We start from the raw sequence: 17,393 nt of genomic DNA, 5'->3' as shown, positions 1-17,393 counted from the left end.
TTCTGGCTGCCCGTGCCTCCCAAGGAGGGGCAGCTGGAGGGGTGAGGGGTGAGGTTGAGAACCTGATACAGCATCCACAGACCGCGCCCCGCCGCTTTGACTGGCGATCCCTCCGTCACCACCACTCACGCATCCGGGAGCTGTGTATATGACTTGTCCCAAAACTCCAAGTGGGCCTGTAGAGCCGTTCCAGCACACCGGCTGCACCGAGCCGCCGTGCCATTCATAGAGGATGGCGCAGCAACTCCAGCGCACGAACGCGCTCGCACGCCTCCGCCCCGTTTTCCACCAACCACCGACCCAATCCCGACGAACCCTGTATGGGTTCTACGTGGGGGTCACAGACCTCCCTGCGATACGCCCGTCGCCTCGGCGCACCCGCCTGTGTGGAGAAGCCCAAGAGCGTGAAGATTTGCTGACTAGGGCAGGGGCTGTTGCACTCGGAGCTGTGCAACTATTGACGAGGAGATTGACGGATTCCACGCGCAGGGTGCGGCCGCGCACCTAAGAGCTCCAAGGGCCGGGGGGACAGCATGAGGCCACACCGTTGGCGGCCTCTGCTGCCCACCTCACAGGCTCGCTCGCACCCACGGACCGCATACGAAGCCGAAAACGAGCGACCTCTGACACGTGAGAGAGAATCGATACCTGGGGCTGTTCAGGCGCACCCGCGCCCACGGGACCTCTATTCCTTGGCATCAAGCGAAATGTCGTTTGCATCATACTCATTAGTTTTTATTGATTCAAATCCGCTTGTCCCATCTCGTACGCGTACGTCAAATTTCGTCGTCTATATTTATCGGTTTGTTCTTTCTTGCCTCCTCTCGAGGAGGCGTCCTGGTTGCCACGCGACACGAGTGGGACTCTCAGACGTCGGCACATGCAGTAGCTCAGCACGGGTGGAAGGGGGCCGCGAATGAGACAGCCCGCAGATCATACGAAGCTTGAATCGCTGTGGTCGGCGGTAGGGCCGGCAGTCGGTCCGTATAATACTTCACTGCTAAGTCGATTCCCAAACGGGCAATAATCCTTGATCCTTAATACAGCTGGTGGCTTTGGTGCACAAGGAAGCGCGAGAGATCGTGGTGCCGTTGGCCATCGATTTGTCAAGCCGGTTGTCAGCGACCACAGCCCCGGAGCCGTTCAGCCACGAACGCGCCCTTTGGCCGTGACTTGAGTCCTGTCCTGGCTCCTCAGGCTTCCAACACGATCCCTAGCCTACCGTGGGATCGGAAAGCGGCTGCCGCCAGACCGGCCACCCGCAGTCCACCAATTCTTCCCAGAAAGTGCTCGTACACAGGCTGAGCCGAGTTCACGCGCTTACAGCCCGAGATGGCATGCCACTTTCTGAACCGCTCTTACACAGCCCCGCTATCGGCCCAACAGCCGGGACAGCGAGCGCCCTCGATTGATGGTATGAGCGGCTGTAAGTAACGCGTCTGGACCTCTGCCGCGCCGACCGCCGACGAACCCGATGGAGGGGAACGAGCCAACGGACACCCGTTGGCGCGCGGCGCGGGGCCGGCTGAAAGCAGGGCTCCATCCAGGGCAAAAAAAAAAAAAGAAAACCGGCTGGATGAGCCCAATGCGGACGTCCTGGTAATCACAACCCAACCTCTTCCTCAGGCCGAAGGCATCCCTCTTGATTTCCCCGAAACACGGCCGTTTCTCTGTTACATTCTTGCTCAAGGTCCTTTGATTTTCGCCTCTTACCGCGGAGCGCACCCCGTCAATCGAAGATCAAACGGCAAAGAAGTCGAGCGAGCAACCGAGCGAGAGCATGAGTGACGGAGGACAGGATGGAGAAGAACAGAAGGGAGAGGAAATTGGATGAGCACATGATTTTCTCCCCTTCTCGTCATCCAGATTCATGCAGGACGCCAATCAGAGCCACACCAGCAAGTGCCTCTTCTCGTTGCCTAACGTTCGGTCGCACCGAGGGCCAAGTGCCGCCCTGACCGGTTGCTGAGTTAGATCGGACGCATGCTGCCGATTATACGACACACGGCTCAGTCATGTTCTGAAGTTGGTCCTCCTTGGTCCCCCTTCTTCCATCCTTCGTTCTCTTCTGTCTTCTACGTTCCGGATGGGCAGGTCCTCTCTAATTTTACTCCCAGCGGCAGCTTCCGAGTCGGCAACGGTCGTGTGGCAAAAGTTCGTCTGGGCCGAACAGAGCCATATATTGCAATATGTCGCGCAGCAAACGAGAGCGCTCGGCCACCGAACGGCGCCGGCACGCGCCGCGGCGCCACCGGCCATGGGGGCACACGGGCACCTCTCTTACTTGCCGCTTCCCCAAGTCCCCAGTACCATGTCAAGTTGGGAATTGATGTTCGACAGCCTTGTAATCTGCGTGATACGTCGAATCTGGAAGCTTCTGGAGCGAGCACTGCCACTCCGGCAATCTGCGAAACGTGGGAAGGAAAGCACCAAGGCACGCGGACGCGTAGGCGCAGGCCCCAAGTAGACGGGCATGTAGAAGGTGATGGCAAGCCTGGGCGCCAATGTAAATCGTGAACATTTTCCGCACCCAGCGATCATCCAACACGGGCGCAATTTCAACCTTCACAGCTTAGATGGAGCAACGTCTTTCCTTGGCTCCCCTCTTTCCTGCAACTCCACGTCTTTCCCAGTGTGTGATGAAGTCATAGGTTCTGTCTTTTCCATCTGTTGTTGGATTGCTTTCAGGCAACCCAATAAAAAACCGGCGTACACCCAGACCACTTTTCGCGCCTGTCCACCCCGTTTCGATCTTGCCCTTTCCCATTCTCGCCAAATTAAGCAGCGGAAGCGGGCCGGTATCGAAATCCTTTTTTCTCGCCACGGCGCGGAGCCATGTTCTCCACACGCGCACGCGCGCGCGTGCCGCATTGCCTCCATTAACATATAGCTATATACACTGCACATCATATCATGCAGGACTACACACTCCCTTCCCCCAAATTTCATTAGAGCCACGTGCTGAGCGGATGACTGAAGGGCGAGAAAGAGATAGAGTACGCAGCGGGGTAGCAGGGGCGCTAAGATACATTATTGCCATGTATGGGCATGATATTGCGAAGGATATAATTGCAAGATGAATGATTGGGCGACGGGGCCCACGCAACACCCACACACACACACACACCACACGCCATACCAACACCCGCACACATACTGACCGTTTTCCTTGCCCCCCTGCCATGCATCTCCTTCTTCTCCGCCATCATCCTCGCCATCCTTTTTCCTACTGCCCCTCCCCACCCCCTGCCGCCCTGCCGTGCCCTTGCCATCTTGCCCGCTGCTTTCCCGCAGTCTGCCAACTCTTCGCCCGTGGTCATTCGCAATCTCCCCTCTATCACTCACTCACTCTCTCACCCCCGCCTGTCCCAAGCGCGCGCGTATGCCCGTCATTACCTGCTTTTTATTTTTATTTTCTCATGCCCTTCCCTCTACCCACCCACCTACCCACCCACACACCCACACACCCACCCGCACGCACGCACGCACGCACGCACGCACCCTTTCCCATTCTCATTAGCGCCCGTACACCCCGCTGTACAGGGTACACGCAGCAGTGATAGCCAGGTACCCGTCCGTCCATATGTATGTAATTTCACCGCTAATCGTCATCGCGGCGCCGCCGCCGCCGCCGCCGCTGCTGCTGCTGCTGCGCGCTAACTGCGCCAACTGCACGAAATATATGTGTTGGCCATGATCGTCGTCATTGTCGTCGTCGTCGTCGTCGTCGTCGTTGGGCAAAAAGTGCGGCCGATAGCCGACGACGAGGGCGGGGCGGGACCTACGCGCTGCATGACCTGGCAAATCATCCCAGCCCCGAGTTTCTTTCCCTTGTTATTTTTTTTCGTTTTTTTTTTTTGCTGCTGCTGCTGCTGACGGCTGATTAGTCTACACGAATGATTTGAGAAAGGAACCACGCGGTCAGCTGCTGCACGTCATCATCGTCATCATCATCATACCATGTTTTATTGTCATCATTAGCAATATGCAACATGTCTGTGGAATTTCGATAGCGTCTTCACTCGGCATGGTGGCATTTGGCATCATGGGTTTGATTCTTCCTTTTTCTTTTTTTTTTTTTTCGGGAAACGATCTCAGCGTTAGGATGGATGGCTCTCCCTCGCAACCCCCAACACCCCAACCCCCTCGAGTCAGAGACAGACAGACAGACAGACAGACACAGAGAGAGATGAGGGTGACGCACATGGGCCATAGTGGGGAGAAAGAACAGGGTGTGCACATGATGTGTGACGGGCAGTCACGCGCCGATGCCGGCGCCCATGTGTATGTGCGTGTGTGTACCTATGTGTCTATATGTGGAGATGACGATACGTCTCGCGGTCCTGTATATCCGGCGTCTGATCATGTCATGGCTGCCCGACTGACTGTGCCGCACTGCGCCGCACAGTTACTGACTGCGCCGCAACGACGACGAGGAGTACGTAGCACGTCCGGACGGATGCGAGAAATTGTTCGGGGAGGGATGGGGGAGGGAGGGCACCGCCACATGTGGGCACGTCCGTACGTTGGCCGTTAATAATGGCCGTTTTGGCCGTTTTGATCGGGCGTGCGTTTTATGATGCTTTTTGGCGCGCGCGCGCGCGCTAAGTGCGGTAGAACAGAGAGACGCACACACACACACAGACACAGACGCACAGAGAGATAAAGAGAGAGAGAGAGAATATGTGTGTGCGTGTGCCCGTGCGCAGGAATGGAGCAAAAGTGGTTCGCTTTTCCGTTCGTAAATCCGCATGAGCACGGATGAGTTTTGGCGGGGAGGAGAGGAGAGGGGAAGGGAGGGGAGAAAGCGTTGATTGCGTAATCGGGGCCAATGGTGACAGGTCGGGCTGTGCTGTTCAACGGTGCAGCGCGGTGCTCGTCGTGGTCGAGGTCGAGCAAAGGGCATCGAAAAATACGCGCCCGACACTGGTGATGGTGGACAAGCGGTTGTGTGCGGATGAGTGGTCGGTAGGTACGGGGTGGCGGCCGTGCACGGCACATCAGCATTTAATCGACCACGCGGCATGGGGCAAGCAGGGGAGATGCGGACGGACGTCGAAAACGAAAGTGGCCAAGAGCGAGCGAGCGAGCGGCTCCGCAAAATAGATCAACAGAATCTTGTCTCGGGTCGTGACATGCGTCTGGTGCTCTGTGTCATAGGTATAATGCCTCTAGCTCTATAATAATTCTCTTCTGTTTCTAGAAAAGGACGAAAGAAAGAACGACGGTCGATTTGCCGGCACTCGCGCCAGCTAAAGGATCCTACCCCCTTCAGCTAGGAGCACCTTCCGGCCGTCCTCTGCCCAACTACACATCTCTCCGAAACATGCAACGGGCGAGAGTATCGTGGAACAGGGGTTCTCGAAACCCCCATCTCGAATCTTTCCCCCTCTTCTACCACCCAAACGTGCTTGGTTCATTTTTCTCCTTTTCTTTCTCTCTATGCCATGTCTTGCTGCTCCGGAACGATGCTGTTCACCCTGCCTTTCTCGATCGCGGCGCGCACGTTCCCGATCGTCCATTCTTCCATCTTCGTTTGGGTCTGTGTGCGAGAGAAGTGAGTAATGAGATCGTCCGCAAATCCGTGCCGCATAGGCCGAGAAACAAGGATCGTCAAAAGGAACATTCGAACACGCGGGGAGTAGGTGATCCCTTTTCTTTTAGAAGGTGGGGTTCCGGTGTCTCCGCCTCGGTGTCCCCGTCCTCGCCCTCGACTCCTTTCTCGCCAAGGGGTGAGGCGAGAAAACCGAGCGAGCGAACGAGCGAGCGAGCAGACCACCCAACGATGCGAACAAACGAGCGACGGACGCCCCTTTCGCTACGCGCGAAAGACGACGATACGCGACCGTTGGGCAAGTCCTCGTCACGAAGCTCTCGCGGCCCGCTCGCTCCAACGGGCGCTCGTCCCCAGGGGCAGTGAAAGAGAAAAGGCCCCCTCCCCACAAAAGAGTGGGAACACGCGCCCATCCTTCCAGAAAGCAAAAACAATATTCCAGAATGCAGATCGAGAGGGGAGGTGATAAAGGGAGCTTGGGGTATATCAGAAGGTTAACATACCTCGACGGTCCACGTGCCCATGTGCGGCACGAGCATGACGTGCGGGTTCGCGACGAGGCCCGGGTGCACTTTGGGCTCCTCCTCGTAGACGTCCAAGCCGGCCGACGCGACCTGTCCGCTCTCGAGGGCCTTCACCAGCGCGTCCTCGTCCATGACGGCGCCGCGTGCCGTGTTGACGACGATGACGCCCTTCTTCATCTTGGCGAATTGCGGCCCCGAGATGATGTGGCGTGTGTTTTTCTAATAATATCGACGTGGGATTATGTTAATCAACGCTCCCACTGCCCCGTGCCGGGCTGTTCCGCAAGATTTGGAGGTATATATTTGGACAGGGAAGGGATGGGGGTATATTTTGGGTGGTGACGGCACTCTCCTCAGCCGGAGGAGAGAGGCGAGAGACAGCGCAATCTCCTCCTGTGGCTGTGTACCTCTGGGCTGAGATGTGTTTGGGGAGTAATGTTGTGTGAGTAAGTGCAGTAGATTGCGCATTTCGGGGGTCATCGGGAAGGTGTGACAGCAGCATCATGTGTGACGACAGGTATTCTGGAATCGCGGGAGAACAGGGAAGCGTCAGGGGAAGGTGGAGGGCCTGGAGGGAAAGGGAGAAGTCTCGGATATCTTTCTCCAAACTTTGTCGCGTCTCGGTCTTCCGGGACGAGGGCGTTTGAGTGAGATAGCCGAAAACGGCAAGCGAGCGAGAACAGCAGAGAAGCGAGCGAGCGGCGAAACAAAGCGAAAGGGAGCCGGACGATCCAGGAGAGAAAGGGGCAACAGGACGAAGCTGAGTGTTGTTGTGGTAGGAGATGCAGACTTACGTTGAGAGGCAGGTTCAAGCTGAGGACGTCGCTTCTTGCGAGCAGGTCGTCGAAGCTCACGTACTCGGCGCCGCCAGACTGCTCATCGCTGAGCTTACGGCGGTTGTGGTAGATGACGGACATGCCAAACACCTCGGCCTTCTTCTTGAGGTTGCGGCCGATGCCACCCATTCCCAGGATGCCCAGGACCTTGCCCTCAGGGTCGTGGCCGAGCGGTGGCAGGGGGTTGCCACGCCACTTACCATCGCGCAGCGCCAGCATCGACGTGTTGAAGCCTCGCAGGGCACCCAGGATCAGAAACATGTTCACGTCGGCAGTTGCATCGTCAGGGATCGACGGCACGTTGGAGACCTGGATACCGCGAGCCTTGCATGCGTGAACATCGACCTGATCGTATCCGGCACCTGGATTCGCTGTCAGTTTTGCGCCGACACACATTGCAGACACGCCGAAAGCTCCGTTCCAATCGAAAACGCCACAGAAGCAGCTGACGAAACGCATAGATCAAAACTCACCATTGTGGGCAATGAACTTCAAGCTCTCGGGCAGAGCTTTCACCAGCTCCTCGTCAACCAGGCCGGTAACAGCAACACTGCCAAAGGTCCTATAGGCGGCAACTACGCCATCGTACTTGCCGGCCTTGCAGTCCTCAATGAACTCGGCGCGGTCCTTGGAAGTTGGCCGCACTAGCTCGGCGATATCTGAGAGACCTTCCCAGGTGGCCTTGGCGCTGAGGAGCGAGTTCGGTCAGTATTCCGGGTATATACAAGGACGGGGAAAAAATGTAGCGGCACGAGCAGGGACCGGCTATTATGCAGCCACACATGGACGGATGCAGGATGCTGCAGGTTCATGCGGGTGAATGCATGGCGCTCGCTCCCTGCTGGCGTGAAGGCCGAGGGCTGGGGCCACACTCACTGGTCAATGTCGCCCAGCAGAAGAGCCTTGGGTTTGCCCATTTTCGACGCCGTCTTGGAGAGGCTGACGGGAGTTGAGTGGAAGAATCTGGGGCGGAGGAACGCGGCGGAAACGCGTGGGCGGCTAGTCCGTGATGGGGAAGGGCGGGGGGTGGCGGGAGAGGTGGCGGCCGAGTGGTGCAAGCAGCGTCGGAGAGAGGACGAGGGCAATGGCGTCTTGAGCCTTGGAGTCGAGCGAAGAGCAACGGAGATATTAAGCGGTGCTGCTGTTGTCATTGGCACCCCGCGGTGAGTCTTAGGGCGGTCGAGCCCCACACTGTAGGTAATGCCGCTCGGCGCGAGATCGGGTCGCTGCAAAGCCCGCCGATGCCACAATATTCCGCGTCGTCGGCCTGCTTTTTGCCGGTGCTGTTGGGTCGGGCGGGCGGAGAAGGAGCAGCAGAAGGAGGAAACAGCTGGGTAGCTGGGTGACGATCCAGCAGCGACAGGTGGACGCCGCCTGCCTTTTTATGCCGTCGGTCGGCCGCCGCTTCCTTCCCCACGCCCGCCCGCCGGCAATGACGATATCGTCAATATTCTCCCCGAAACGGCATTGCGAACCCGGCCCAGCGACAGCCACCTCCACCGCCCCAACTAGTCCATCTCTTCCCGCCTCCCACGACTCGGCTCGCGGCGAAACAGTCTGCCTGCCACCCCCGCTCCGCTCCATCCCATCCCCGACGCCCCCGAGACCGCAAGCCAATCGCTGTCCAAATGCGGTATACATATCCTGCATCCTGTCCTTATCACACCCAACCGTGACTCTGGACACGCTCTCTGTCTGCGTTCCACAACAGCGAGTGGATGAATGACTAGTCTCGCCTCTACAGCTCCATGCACCACCACGCGCGTTTCTGAGTGCCGATAAGAGCCCCGCCGGTGCCCAACAACCACCACCCTTTGTTTACCACAGCGCAATAAAAAAAAATGAAACAAATGTTCCACTGCAGAGAGATTGGTTGCATCCTGCCAGTTGACGCTTATCTGTGCATGCATATGTATATACCGTCTTGAAAAACACATCGACGTTGCTTCTGCAATTTAAATTGGAAACATCACACAAACGCTGCAAAACAACATCTCTCTTCATGTCTTGATGGATGGCTACGCATCTCCCTTCCGTCTTCATCTCTCTCCCCCGTCCCCTCTTGTTCTCTCTGATTTTGTCGGGAAGGAACAGTCACAACGCGGATATGTCAATTCCATCTTCGCAAGAGGAAGAAAACTCTCCCCCACACGCGCGCCTTGAAAGTCTCGGCATCAGACGAGACAAAGACCCCCCCTTCTATTTTACATGAGCTCAGGTATCCCAAACGACCAAACCACCCATAAATCCTCCCTTCCATCATCAAGGCCGAACAGAGCAAACGGCGCGCCACCTTTTTGTCTTCCCGTTCACCTCCACCATCTCAGCAGAACAGAAAAAATAAAAATGAATAAAAATGTCTAAAAGCAAACGCCGCCTCCATAGCGCACATACTAGTTCCCATATTTCCCCTTTTGTTTTTGCATCATAAACCCGGCGCTCTATGCCACCCTTTTCTCTAATACCCGTCGCTATCATCACCCAGCAACTTCGCATAATCCTCCGCGCTCGCGAAAGTCGGCAAGTGCTTGAGCTTCCTCCGCTTCTTCCCTCTCTTATCCTTATCCCCTTCGTCGCCGGCCTCTTCCGCCGCCGGGGCAGCAGCAGCAGCAGCAGCAGCAGCCTTCTTCTCGCTACCCTTCTTGCCCTTCTTGCCCTTCTTCGGCTTCTCCTCCCGCACTTCCTCCTCCTCGTCCTCCTCATCCTCCCAGTCGAAATCGCTCGGCAGCTCCAGCTCCTCGTCGCTGCCAACGAACGCGCCCTCGTCTCCATCGTCGAAATCGAAGCCGCCGACGTCGCTGCCCTCATTGTCCTCGGCCTCGTCCTTGGCGGCGGCCTTGGGTTTCTTCTCGTCCTTCTTCGTCCTCGGCTCCTCCACCACCTGCGCATCCACCATCTCCTCGTCGTCTTCGTCTTCTTCCTCATCTGGCCCATCTGCAATGACGACGTCACCATCACCATCGCTCTCATCCTCATCCTCATCCTCCTCCTCCTCCTCATCATCACTCTCCCCCATCCCCATCAACTCCCCCAACTCCTCCAAATCCTCATCGTCCTCGTCCTCCGGCCCCGCCACATCCGGCCGACTCCCCACCAACGCCTTCCAAATCTCCTGCTCCTCCGCATCCTCGCCATCACTACCATCGCCATCCTTCTCCACCGCCTGCTTATTCTTCCCCCCCTTCCCCTTCTTCGACCGCGCCCCGCTCTTCTCAAAGTACCGATGGAAAAACACCTCGTCCGCCGGCACGTCCTCGACGCGCTTGCGCCAAAACGCCTCCGAGTTGAGCGGGGCCTCCGCCCTGGCCGCGTCGCCGCCCGCGCGCACGAGCAGGTCGGCCGCCTTTGCGGCGCTGCCCGCCATGGGCTGCATGATGGAGACGCCGTGCTCGCCCTTTTGCTGATTCTGCTGGCGCGCGTTGCGGTACGCGAAGCGGTCGAGGAAGTGGGCGAGCGAGTGCAGCGTCGGGTCCGGCTTGGGCGGCATGTAGTCGTCGCCGGCGCCGCTGCTGCTGCTGCTGTGGTAGAGCAGGCGCGACGCGAAGAGCGAGACGCTGGGGTGGAAGTGCAGGCGCAGCGGGGTGAGGTCCCAGAGGCAGCTGAGGTCGGCGTGGGCGTGGTCGGGGTCGCGCTTGCGGCCGTCGTAGTGGGGGCCCGTGGATGAGGGCGAGGGTTTGGTTGCGAATGCGGTGGTGGTCGAGTCGTCGGCGGCGCCGCCTTCTTCGGGCGCGTCGACAAAGTGCTCTTCTTCGTCTTCGTCGTCGAGTTCGGGCGTCTCGAGCATGGTTTTGATGCTGGGGAAGGTCTTGGTGAGCTCGTAGATGAGGTAGAGCACACCGCAGACGAAGGGCGGCTCGTGAAGGGTGATGACCTGCAGCAGACGCTTGACGAAAGCCTTGACGCGCTTGATGCTGACGTCGGCCTTCAGTGATCTGTACAGGAGGTTCAGGTACATGACTTGTTTCGAAGAGTGCAGGAGGCGGGGATCCAGCACTGATTCGTATAGTGTCCGGTAGAACCTGTCGGTCGAATAGTGCTTCGCTGCTGAGATTTGCTGGATCAGCAACAAGGCCTGAATGGCGGTGTTGAAATTTGAGGAGTGGGTGACGCGGAAGATGGTGTCGAGCTGCTTTTCGAAAGCGACATCGTCGGTTTTGGCGTAGGGGAAGGCGCGGTTTACACCAGTCAAGACACCGGCAATGAGCTTTTCATTCAGCTCCGACTCAGCATTTATAACCTTTTCTTGCTCCTTCTCTTTCGCCTTAGCTTTCTGTTTCGCCTTCTTGCCGGCCTGGCCGCCGCCTCCCTGAAGCTTGTTCTCTTTCACTTCCGACTTCTGTCCATGCTTCAATAAGCTCAAAAACAGCGCGAAGTAGATCTCCAGCAGCTTGCTCGCCACATCTGGGTCCTTTGCGCTCAAGATGGTCTGATTCAGGGTGATGATGGCGTAGTATTTGGCGTGAGGGCTTTGGTTGGGGCGGAAGAGGCATTCGGATTCGATGGCGTTGATGATGATACCCTTCATGACCGGGTGCGAATTCTGAAGTTGAAGAAGGAGGTACGAGGCACGAGAGGAGATTTTCTTCTCGTTGTCTCCCAGCTTGTTGATCAGCAGCCTCAGCAAGTTTTCCTCCTGTTCAGGCTTCTCCTTCAGCAACTCGTAGACGAAGGTGATGGCACGGCTCCTCGAGTACTCGACTTCGTCGTTGCACCAGCCCTCGAGAATCCTTAGCATCTCAAAGTAGGTGCGCTTCAACCAATCTTCGTATGCCCAGGAGATCAAGTGGACGTTCTCGATACCAGGGGGCAGGCGCTGGCCCTCCTCCCAATTTGCGTTGGGTCCGGAGAATGCAGCGAGTACGGCAGGTTGCTTGATGAAGGAGCGCAATTTCCTATCAGGCGGCAGTACCACGCCCTGGCCCAGCAGATCCTTGAGAGCACCTAACGCGAGGAGTGCCTGGTTCCTGCTCTTCTTTTTGCCCAGTCCTAGCAGGTTCTCAAAAGCCTTCATGGTGTGCAGCGGTGATTCCTGAATCAGCAGGGTCAAAGCCGAAACCTTGTCCTCCAGAGTACCCGAGGCCATGATGGTGTTCAAGAACTTGTGAGACGAGTCGGCCGACATGTTGCTGTCGGCGTATGTTTTGTTCTCGGACTCGAGCAGGGAGACGGCATATTGTTGGACACCGTCGAGAACGTAGCGCGGCGGAGGGTTGAAGTCGTCGGGGATAGAGATGGGAGGAAGCTCAGCGGCATGCCAGTCGGGACGAGGCTCGAACGTCTGCGCATGCAAGTCAGTAGAGACGAAGACGTCAGAAAACAGCAACTCTCACCAGAGAGCTCTTTTTGCCGGCCGGCGCAGGCTTGGGATCGCGGGCACCATGGCGGTTTTCCTTGGAGCGATTGTGGGCCTTGTCGTGCTTCTGGAAGGGCTTTTCGGCGCCGTGGCGCGACTCGGAAGCAGTGCGCTTCTTTCCCATGGCGAGGTATGGAATTTTGCAGCTGGGCCTCTCCAGTCCCTGCAATGCGCGCGATCAGAAGTCGCGACGCGGGTGTCTCGAAAAAACTCGCGCCAAGACGTCGGCGATCGGCGGTTGCAGGGGTGGTGGAAGCGATGACCCACGGGTCCCGTCTCCGCCTGCTGCCCCGCCAGCGCGCGCAGTTCCGCCGCCGAACGGTCGTATTATTTCCATCTCCCAAAGCCACCCTCTCACATCTCCGCGACATAATTGCCCCAGTACCTCCCGTCTAAGAACACTCCAAACGGACATGGCTTAACTTCTTATTATTTTATTTAGGGTTGTAGACCTAACGCTATCCTACCCCGGTTCCAGTATTAGAATGCCAATCACACCCTTCTGATCAAACAATCAGTATCACTCACGCCTTTAATAAGACTACCCAGGCGCATCGAGCCTGAAACGATCATGTTCGCGCTATAGAGAAACCGGTGATGATTTCTAAAAATGAATTTATTGATTGCTCGACCAAGGCCACCATTATGGCGAGTCGAAACACGCAAACAACCACTTCAATCGTGCTCTCATAATCCTAATGGCTTTCAGGCCATAGCGCCTATTGTACAGAAGCAACATCATCCAAAACTCTCATATCTAGCACATTCATTGACCGTTTGAAGACTCGGCCGGTGGGCCTGAGCTTGCTTGGCCGACAGCCGCCGACGGAGCAGTTTGCCCACTTTGCTCAGCTTGAGAGCTCTCTGGCGTCTTCTTGCTGGGTGGTGTCAATATGGGCGGGTTGGCACTGGGCGCCAATGCAGCGACAGGTGGGAGCTTCGGGGCCTCGGACAGCCCTTGGGCCGTAGGTGGTGCACCGTCATGCTTCTCCGGCGAAATTCCAGCCGACGATTGGGGCAGAAGGCGGGAATTGTTCTCTACGAAAGGGGAAGAATGCGGATGAGGTGGGGAAGATGCTTGTTTTACCGGTGAAAATGCTGGGCGTTGAATTGGCGCTGGAAGGAAGGAGGCACCAGGGCTAGAGAAGGGGGCTGTCATAGGGTGCCCGTTGGCCTGGTATGGTGAGGACGCGGACGCGGACTTTGATGGTGATGGGGCGCCGTATCCCGAAGACATGGGACGTTTCTCAATCGCAGCTGGGCTCGGCTTCGATGGTGATTGAGCCCCATAGCCCGACGAAGGGCTATTCGGTGACGGGTTATGCGTCAGCGGTTTACTTGGAGATGAAATGGACGATGCGTTCAGAGGATGCCCGTTGCTCTGTCCATGAGGTGGATTCTGAGATGGGGGTGAGCGGTGCCAGCTAGGAGTACCCGCCATAACGTGGTGTCCACTTTGACCACCGGCTGTGAAACGTGGTGGCGGAATGGACGGTGCGTTTACGGTGTGTAGTGATGGTACTGGCGGCAGTGGAGCTTGAGAGGGCGTGCTGTGCGCGGACCCATAACTGGAGCCTGCATGAATCATTCCAGATGGACCGGAGGTTTGGCCATGAGGCGATAGGCTTGGACCATTCAGGATACCATTTGCCGGCGGTGGGTGCAGTGGGGCTGCTTGCGGGGGCCGTGCTGGCTGCGACGGCTGACCGGAAAGAGGGACGGCACCGGGAGGTTCAGTATGGTCTGGCGGAAGTGTAACCGCCGACTCTGAGGCAGAGGCGTCCGGCTTAGGCGAAGCGCCAATCTTGAACTTAAGGGGTGGTAGCTTGGGTCTCGCAGCCTCTTCTGCTTTACGCTTGCAATCCGAGCAGACGAAGTGGAAGTCGTCCCTTTCTGCTGTCGCTTTAGCAATTCCATGGCACGCACTATGTTGCCAGACGTTGCATCTCTCGCATGCGATGCTGTGGGATCCATCATCCTATCGCGAAGTCAGCTGCAGAACCAAACAACACAAGTGTCGGATACCGTACTAGGTTTTCGCCATGAACCCCACAGACGGCGCAATCGAAGATCCAGTTTTCCTCCTCCTGCGCCATCTGCTCCAGTTCTCTCTGACGTCTTTCCATCTCGGCCTTTAGATGGCGTTCGGACATCCGCATTTCGTTGGTTTCTGCTTTCTCGCTATTCTCCCGCAGCTTTTTCAATTCTTCTTCGTGAAGTATGCGCCTCACTTCACGTTCTTTCAAGCGCTGCTCGCGGGTCATCATGCGTGATTCTCGTGCCTTGAGCATGTCAGTAAACGGTTCCAGCCGGTTGTCGGATGATGGACGCACCTCCTCCATCTGCTTCTGCTTCTCTTGCTCCTTCTTAGCCATCTCAAGGTCGGATGTACGCTTGCGCTCGGCTTCAACAGCAGCCTCTTGTTCTTTTTGCTTCTCCACGCGGCCTGCGATTCTGCTGGACCGCTTTGCATTCGCCAGTTTCTCGAGATTCTCCAGCTCCCTTTGCTTTCTTAGGGCCTTTTGCCGCTGTTGCTCAGCCTTCTTCTCGATGATGGGTAGGACCTCGACCTGCAAGCGCTTCACGAGTCCTTTCTCATTTGGGTCTTTGCTCTTGCGGATCGATTCGACAAACCCGTTGTAGTCTTCCAGTGTGACGGCAATACACTCCCACTTCATACCGCCAAATGTGTCCTCCTCTTGTGCAGAAGTATCCTGCGCATTGTCTTCCTCCTGCTCCACATCACTTTCTAAAGGTGATGTGGACAGTCTCCTTCGCTTGCTTGCTCGGGTGCCCTTGGCTTTCTTAGGCTTGGCCTTCGATTTCGACCTGGACTTTGTCGGCGGGGCAGCGGGCAAAGGCGGATCCGTACGGCGGTATAGGCGATCGTCATCGAGAACAAAGTAAGTCCGATCTTCCTTGTCCCATCCAAATGCTTCGACGCGCTGTGGATCGTTAACAGAGAGCAATGATGCCAGTAGGCAATGTTGCTTACCCAGTTTGTCTGTTCAGTGTCCTTCTGCTCCGGCATCTTCTCACGTATGCGATCGGCGTTGCCGAGGGTCCAGGTGGAAAGCTGCTGGAGGATACGAATTTTGGTGAAGGTGTCCATGTCGTTGAACTTCCTAGGCTCCTCGTCGACTCCGAAGGGGTTGCGCTGAGGCGCCTTGGCAACGTACTGGCGGCGCGCATACTCGTCGAAGATTTCCAAGCTGGTCAGAGTCAGCGGGCGACCATTTAGCGCGGATGCAGGAGCTCTCACGTTAGTCCCTTGTGCGACGATACATATTTGAGCAGAGCTAGGCCGATTTGCGCGAGCTTTTCAGACGGCGTGGGCGTTAGGCATTCTGCCTCGAGCTCCTGCGCCAGGTCAGACTTATTCAGCATTGTGGTGTACGGAGTCCGGGCAGCTGATGGACGCGGAGGAATGCTCACATCGACGTCGATATCCTCGTCGATCTTGACGACATTGCCAAAGGTGTAGATGTATTGGACAAGACTTGCAAACTCCCAGGTGTTGCGCAGCTTCTCGAGCTTGGTGGGCTCCTGATTCGGCAGTTGTTCCTCCTGCTCGACTTCCTGACGGGCGCGCTTCCTGGCAGGCATGGCGACGGAAGCGTGCCGTGCGGCGACGCGTTGCGGCAGGCGCGAGGGGGCAAACTGCGCGATTGGCGTGGCTTCGGACGAGAAACGGTCGGACAGCGCGATATGGAGCGAGCGTAGCGCGCAGCTCGCTGCACGACGTGCGACGGGTTGTGGGGTGGGAGTTGGCTGGTGATTCCGAAGCTGTACCTGATCTCTGTAGAAATTGGAGAGGGCCGACAACTCCAGCGTCACTTCGGGGCGGCGCGCGGACTGGCGCACTTGGCACTACCGCTCCGCGGCCCGATCTCCTGTCAGCACAAAGTCGTGGCCGCATCACTCGCGAGGCCATCCCTCCCCTTGCTCATCCTTTCGCTCCAGGCACGCCTGGATACGTGAAACGCGATCTCAACGCGCTATGTGTGATCTGGGCGCTGCGTGTTCGCGTGCCTTGGGATGCGTTTGCATGCACCATAAGAGCGACCCGGTCGAGACGCAAAGTATAGATTATTACCATTGGTGACAGTGGTTCGTCTCAGGGCAGTCCCACTGCAAACGCTTTTGAACCGGGTCGCCTACACCTCCTAGGCGTTTGCACGTTGACAGCAGCGACGCACAAAATCCTCGCAGGGCCGGAAAGGTTGCCGTGAAGATCCCCGTCAGCCCTATGACGGCCGCCAATAAGGCTGCCCTTATCTCGTAACACCGCCCGACCGCCCGAGCTGCGCAGCTGTTGCGCGGCGGCACAGTAGCAGCAGCGCGCGTTGCTAGGTAGGTGAGAAAAACCCAGAGCTGGAATTCTCCGTCGCGTGCCCACTCTGGCGCACCAGAGACGACGTCAAACCCTCATGACGGGCGCGCCGCCTAGGGTGCTCAGCCCGACGCGGTAAAGTGGCGTCCTTGCATGCGCCAGGCCAGTCCTGTACCGTTTCAGATGACGATGGGCCGGCTGCGCCGAGCATGCCGTTCCTGCCGGACGACCTCCGCAGCCCGCTAGGCACCGATGCGCATGCCGAGAGCTGGGTGCTGAGCTGCACACAAATAGGGATGGCAGCCCTTGGCCGCGGCCGAGCAGCTGCAGCGTTGAGAAATCTTCTGGTTCGCGACGCGTGGCGGTGGTGCTAAAAATACGCGGTACTCTTTGCGCTCTGGCCCACCGCGTGGCTTGGGAACTGTGGTCCCTGAGAGCTGCCATACGTGCCTCTGCTTCCGACGCCAGGCCGTATTGCATGCACAATCCCGCGCCAAGCTGTCCGCGATCGCTATCTTCGCGACGACACATTTCGCCCACACCTCAACCAACACCACTCCCGCCGCCTTCACGCACTCCCACCTTCTGCGCCGTCACCTCGAGCCCCCCTTCGCGCGCCACCAAGACCCCCGTTCGACCGCAACACCACGCTGCGGCGCACAGATCACCCGGATCTGTGAAGCCCGCAGTGCTGTTTACCCCAGATTATCGCATACCTGCTCCGCCGCCCGCCCACCAGCTCTCGCCCGCCTTCCATCGCCCACGGTCCAGATGCCACATTGGTGCGCATAGT

The 17,393-nt window shown here is 57.6% G+C and overlaps 3 protein-coding genes across 3 annotated transcripts; all 3 read right to left on the bottom strand.

Moving 5' to 3' along the window:
- Positions 1 to 5,440: 5,440 nt before the first annotated feature.
- BKCO1_4000131 (glyoxylate reductase) lies at positions 5,441 to 7,831 on the bottom strand (the record flags this gene model as incomplete). Its single annotated transcript, XM_020275551.1, has 5 exons — positions 5,441 to 5,542; positions 6,058 to 6,297; positions 6,873 to 7,276; positions 7,388 to 7,602; positions 7,791 to 7,831. 5 exons carry the CDS (start codon positions 7,829 to 7,831, stop codon positions 5,441 to 5,443), a joined length of 1,002 nt encoding a protein of 333 aa, XP_020134255.1.
- Positions 7,832 to 9,372: 1,541 nt separating this feature from the next.
- Positions 9,373 to 12,391, bottom strand: BKCO1_4000130 (ccaat-box-binding transcription factor; the record flags this gene model as incomplete). The annotated part of the gene is made up of 2 exons (XM_020275550.1): positions 9,373 to 12,192; positions 12,245 to 12,391. The coding sequence occupies 2 exons, from the start codon at positions 12,389 to 12,391 to the stop codon at positions 9,373 to 9,375; spliced, it is 2,967 nt and encodes a 988-aa protein (XP_020134256.1).
- Positions 12,392 to 13,033: 642 nt separating this feature from the next.
- On the bottom strand, positions 13,034 to 15,873 carry BKCO1_4000129 (phd finger domain-containing protein; the record flags this gene model as incomplete). The annotated part of the gene is made up of 6 exons (XM_020275548.1): positions 13,034 to 14,245; positions 14,298 to 14,549; positions 14,601 to 15,212; positions 15,263 to 15,479; positions 15,530 to 15,627; positions 15,703 to 15,873. 6 exons carry the CDS (start codon positions 15,871 to 15,873, stop codon positions 13,034 to 13,036), a joined length of 2,562 nt encoding a protein of 853 aa, XP_020134405.1.
- Between the last annotated feature and the right edge of the window lie 1,520 nt (positions 15,874 to 17,393).

This window comes from Diplodia corticola (assembly GCF_001883845.1).
Source record: "Diplodia corticola strain CBS 112549 chromosome Unknown scaffold4, whole genome shotgun sequence".
NCBI lineage: Eukaryota > Fungi > Ascomycota > Dothideomycetes > Botryosphaeriales > Botryosphaeriaceae > Diplodia > Diplodia corticola.
The sequence above is the reverse complement of the archived record's forward strand: the minus strand, read 5'-3'. Positions and strand labels throughout refer to the sequence as shown.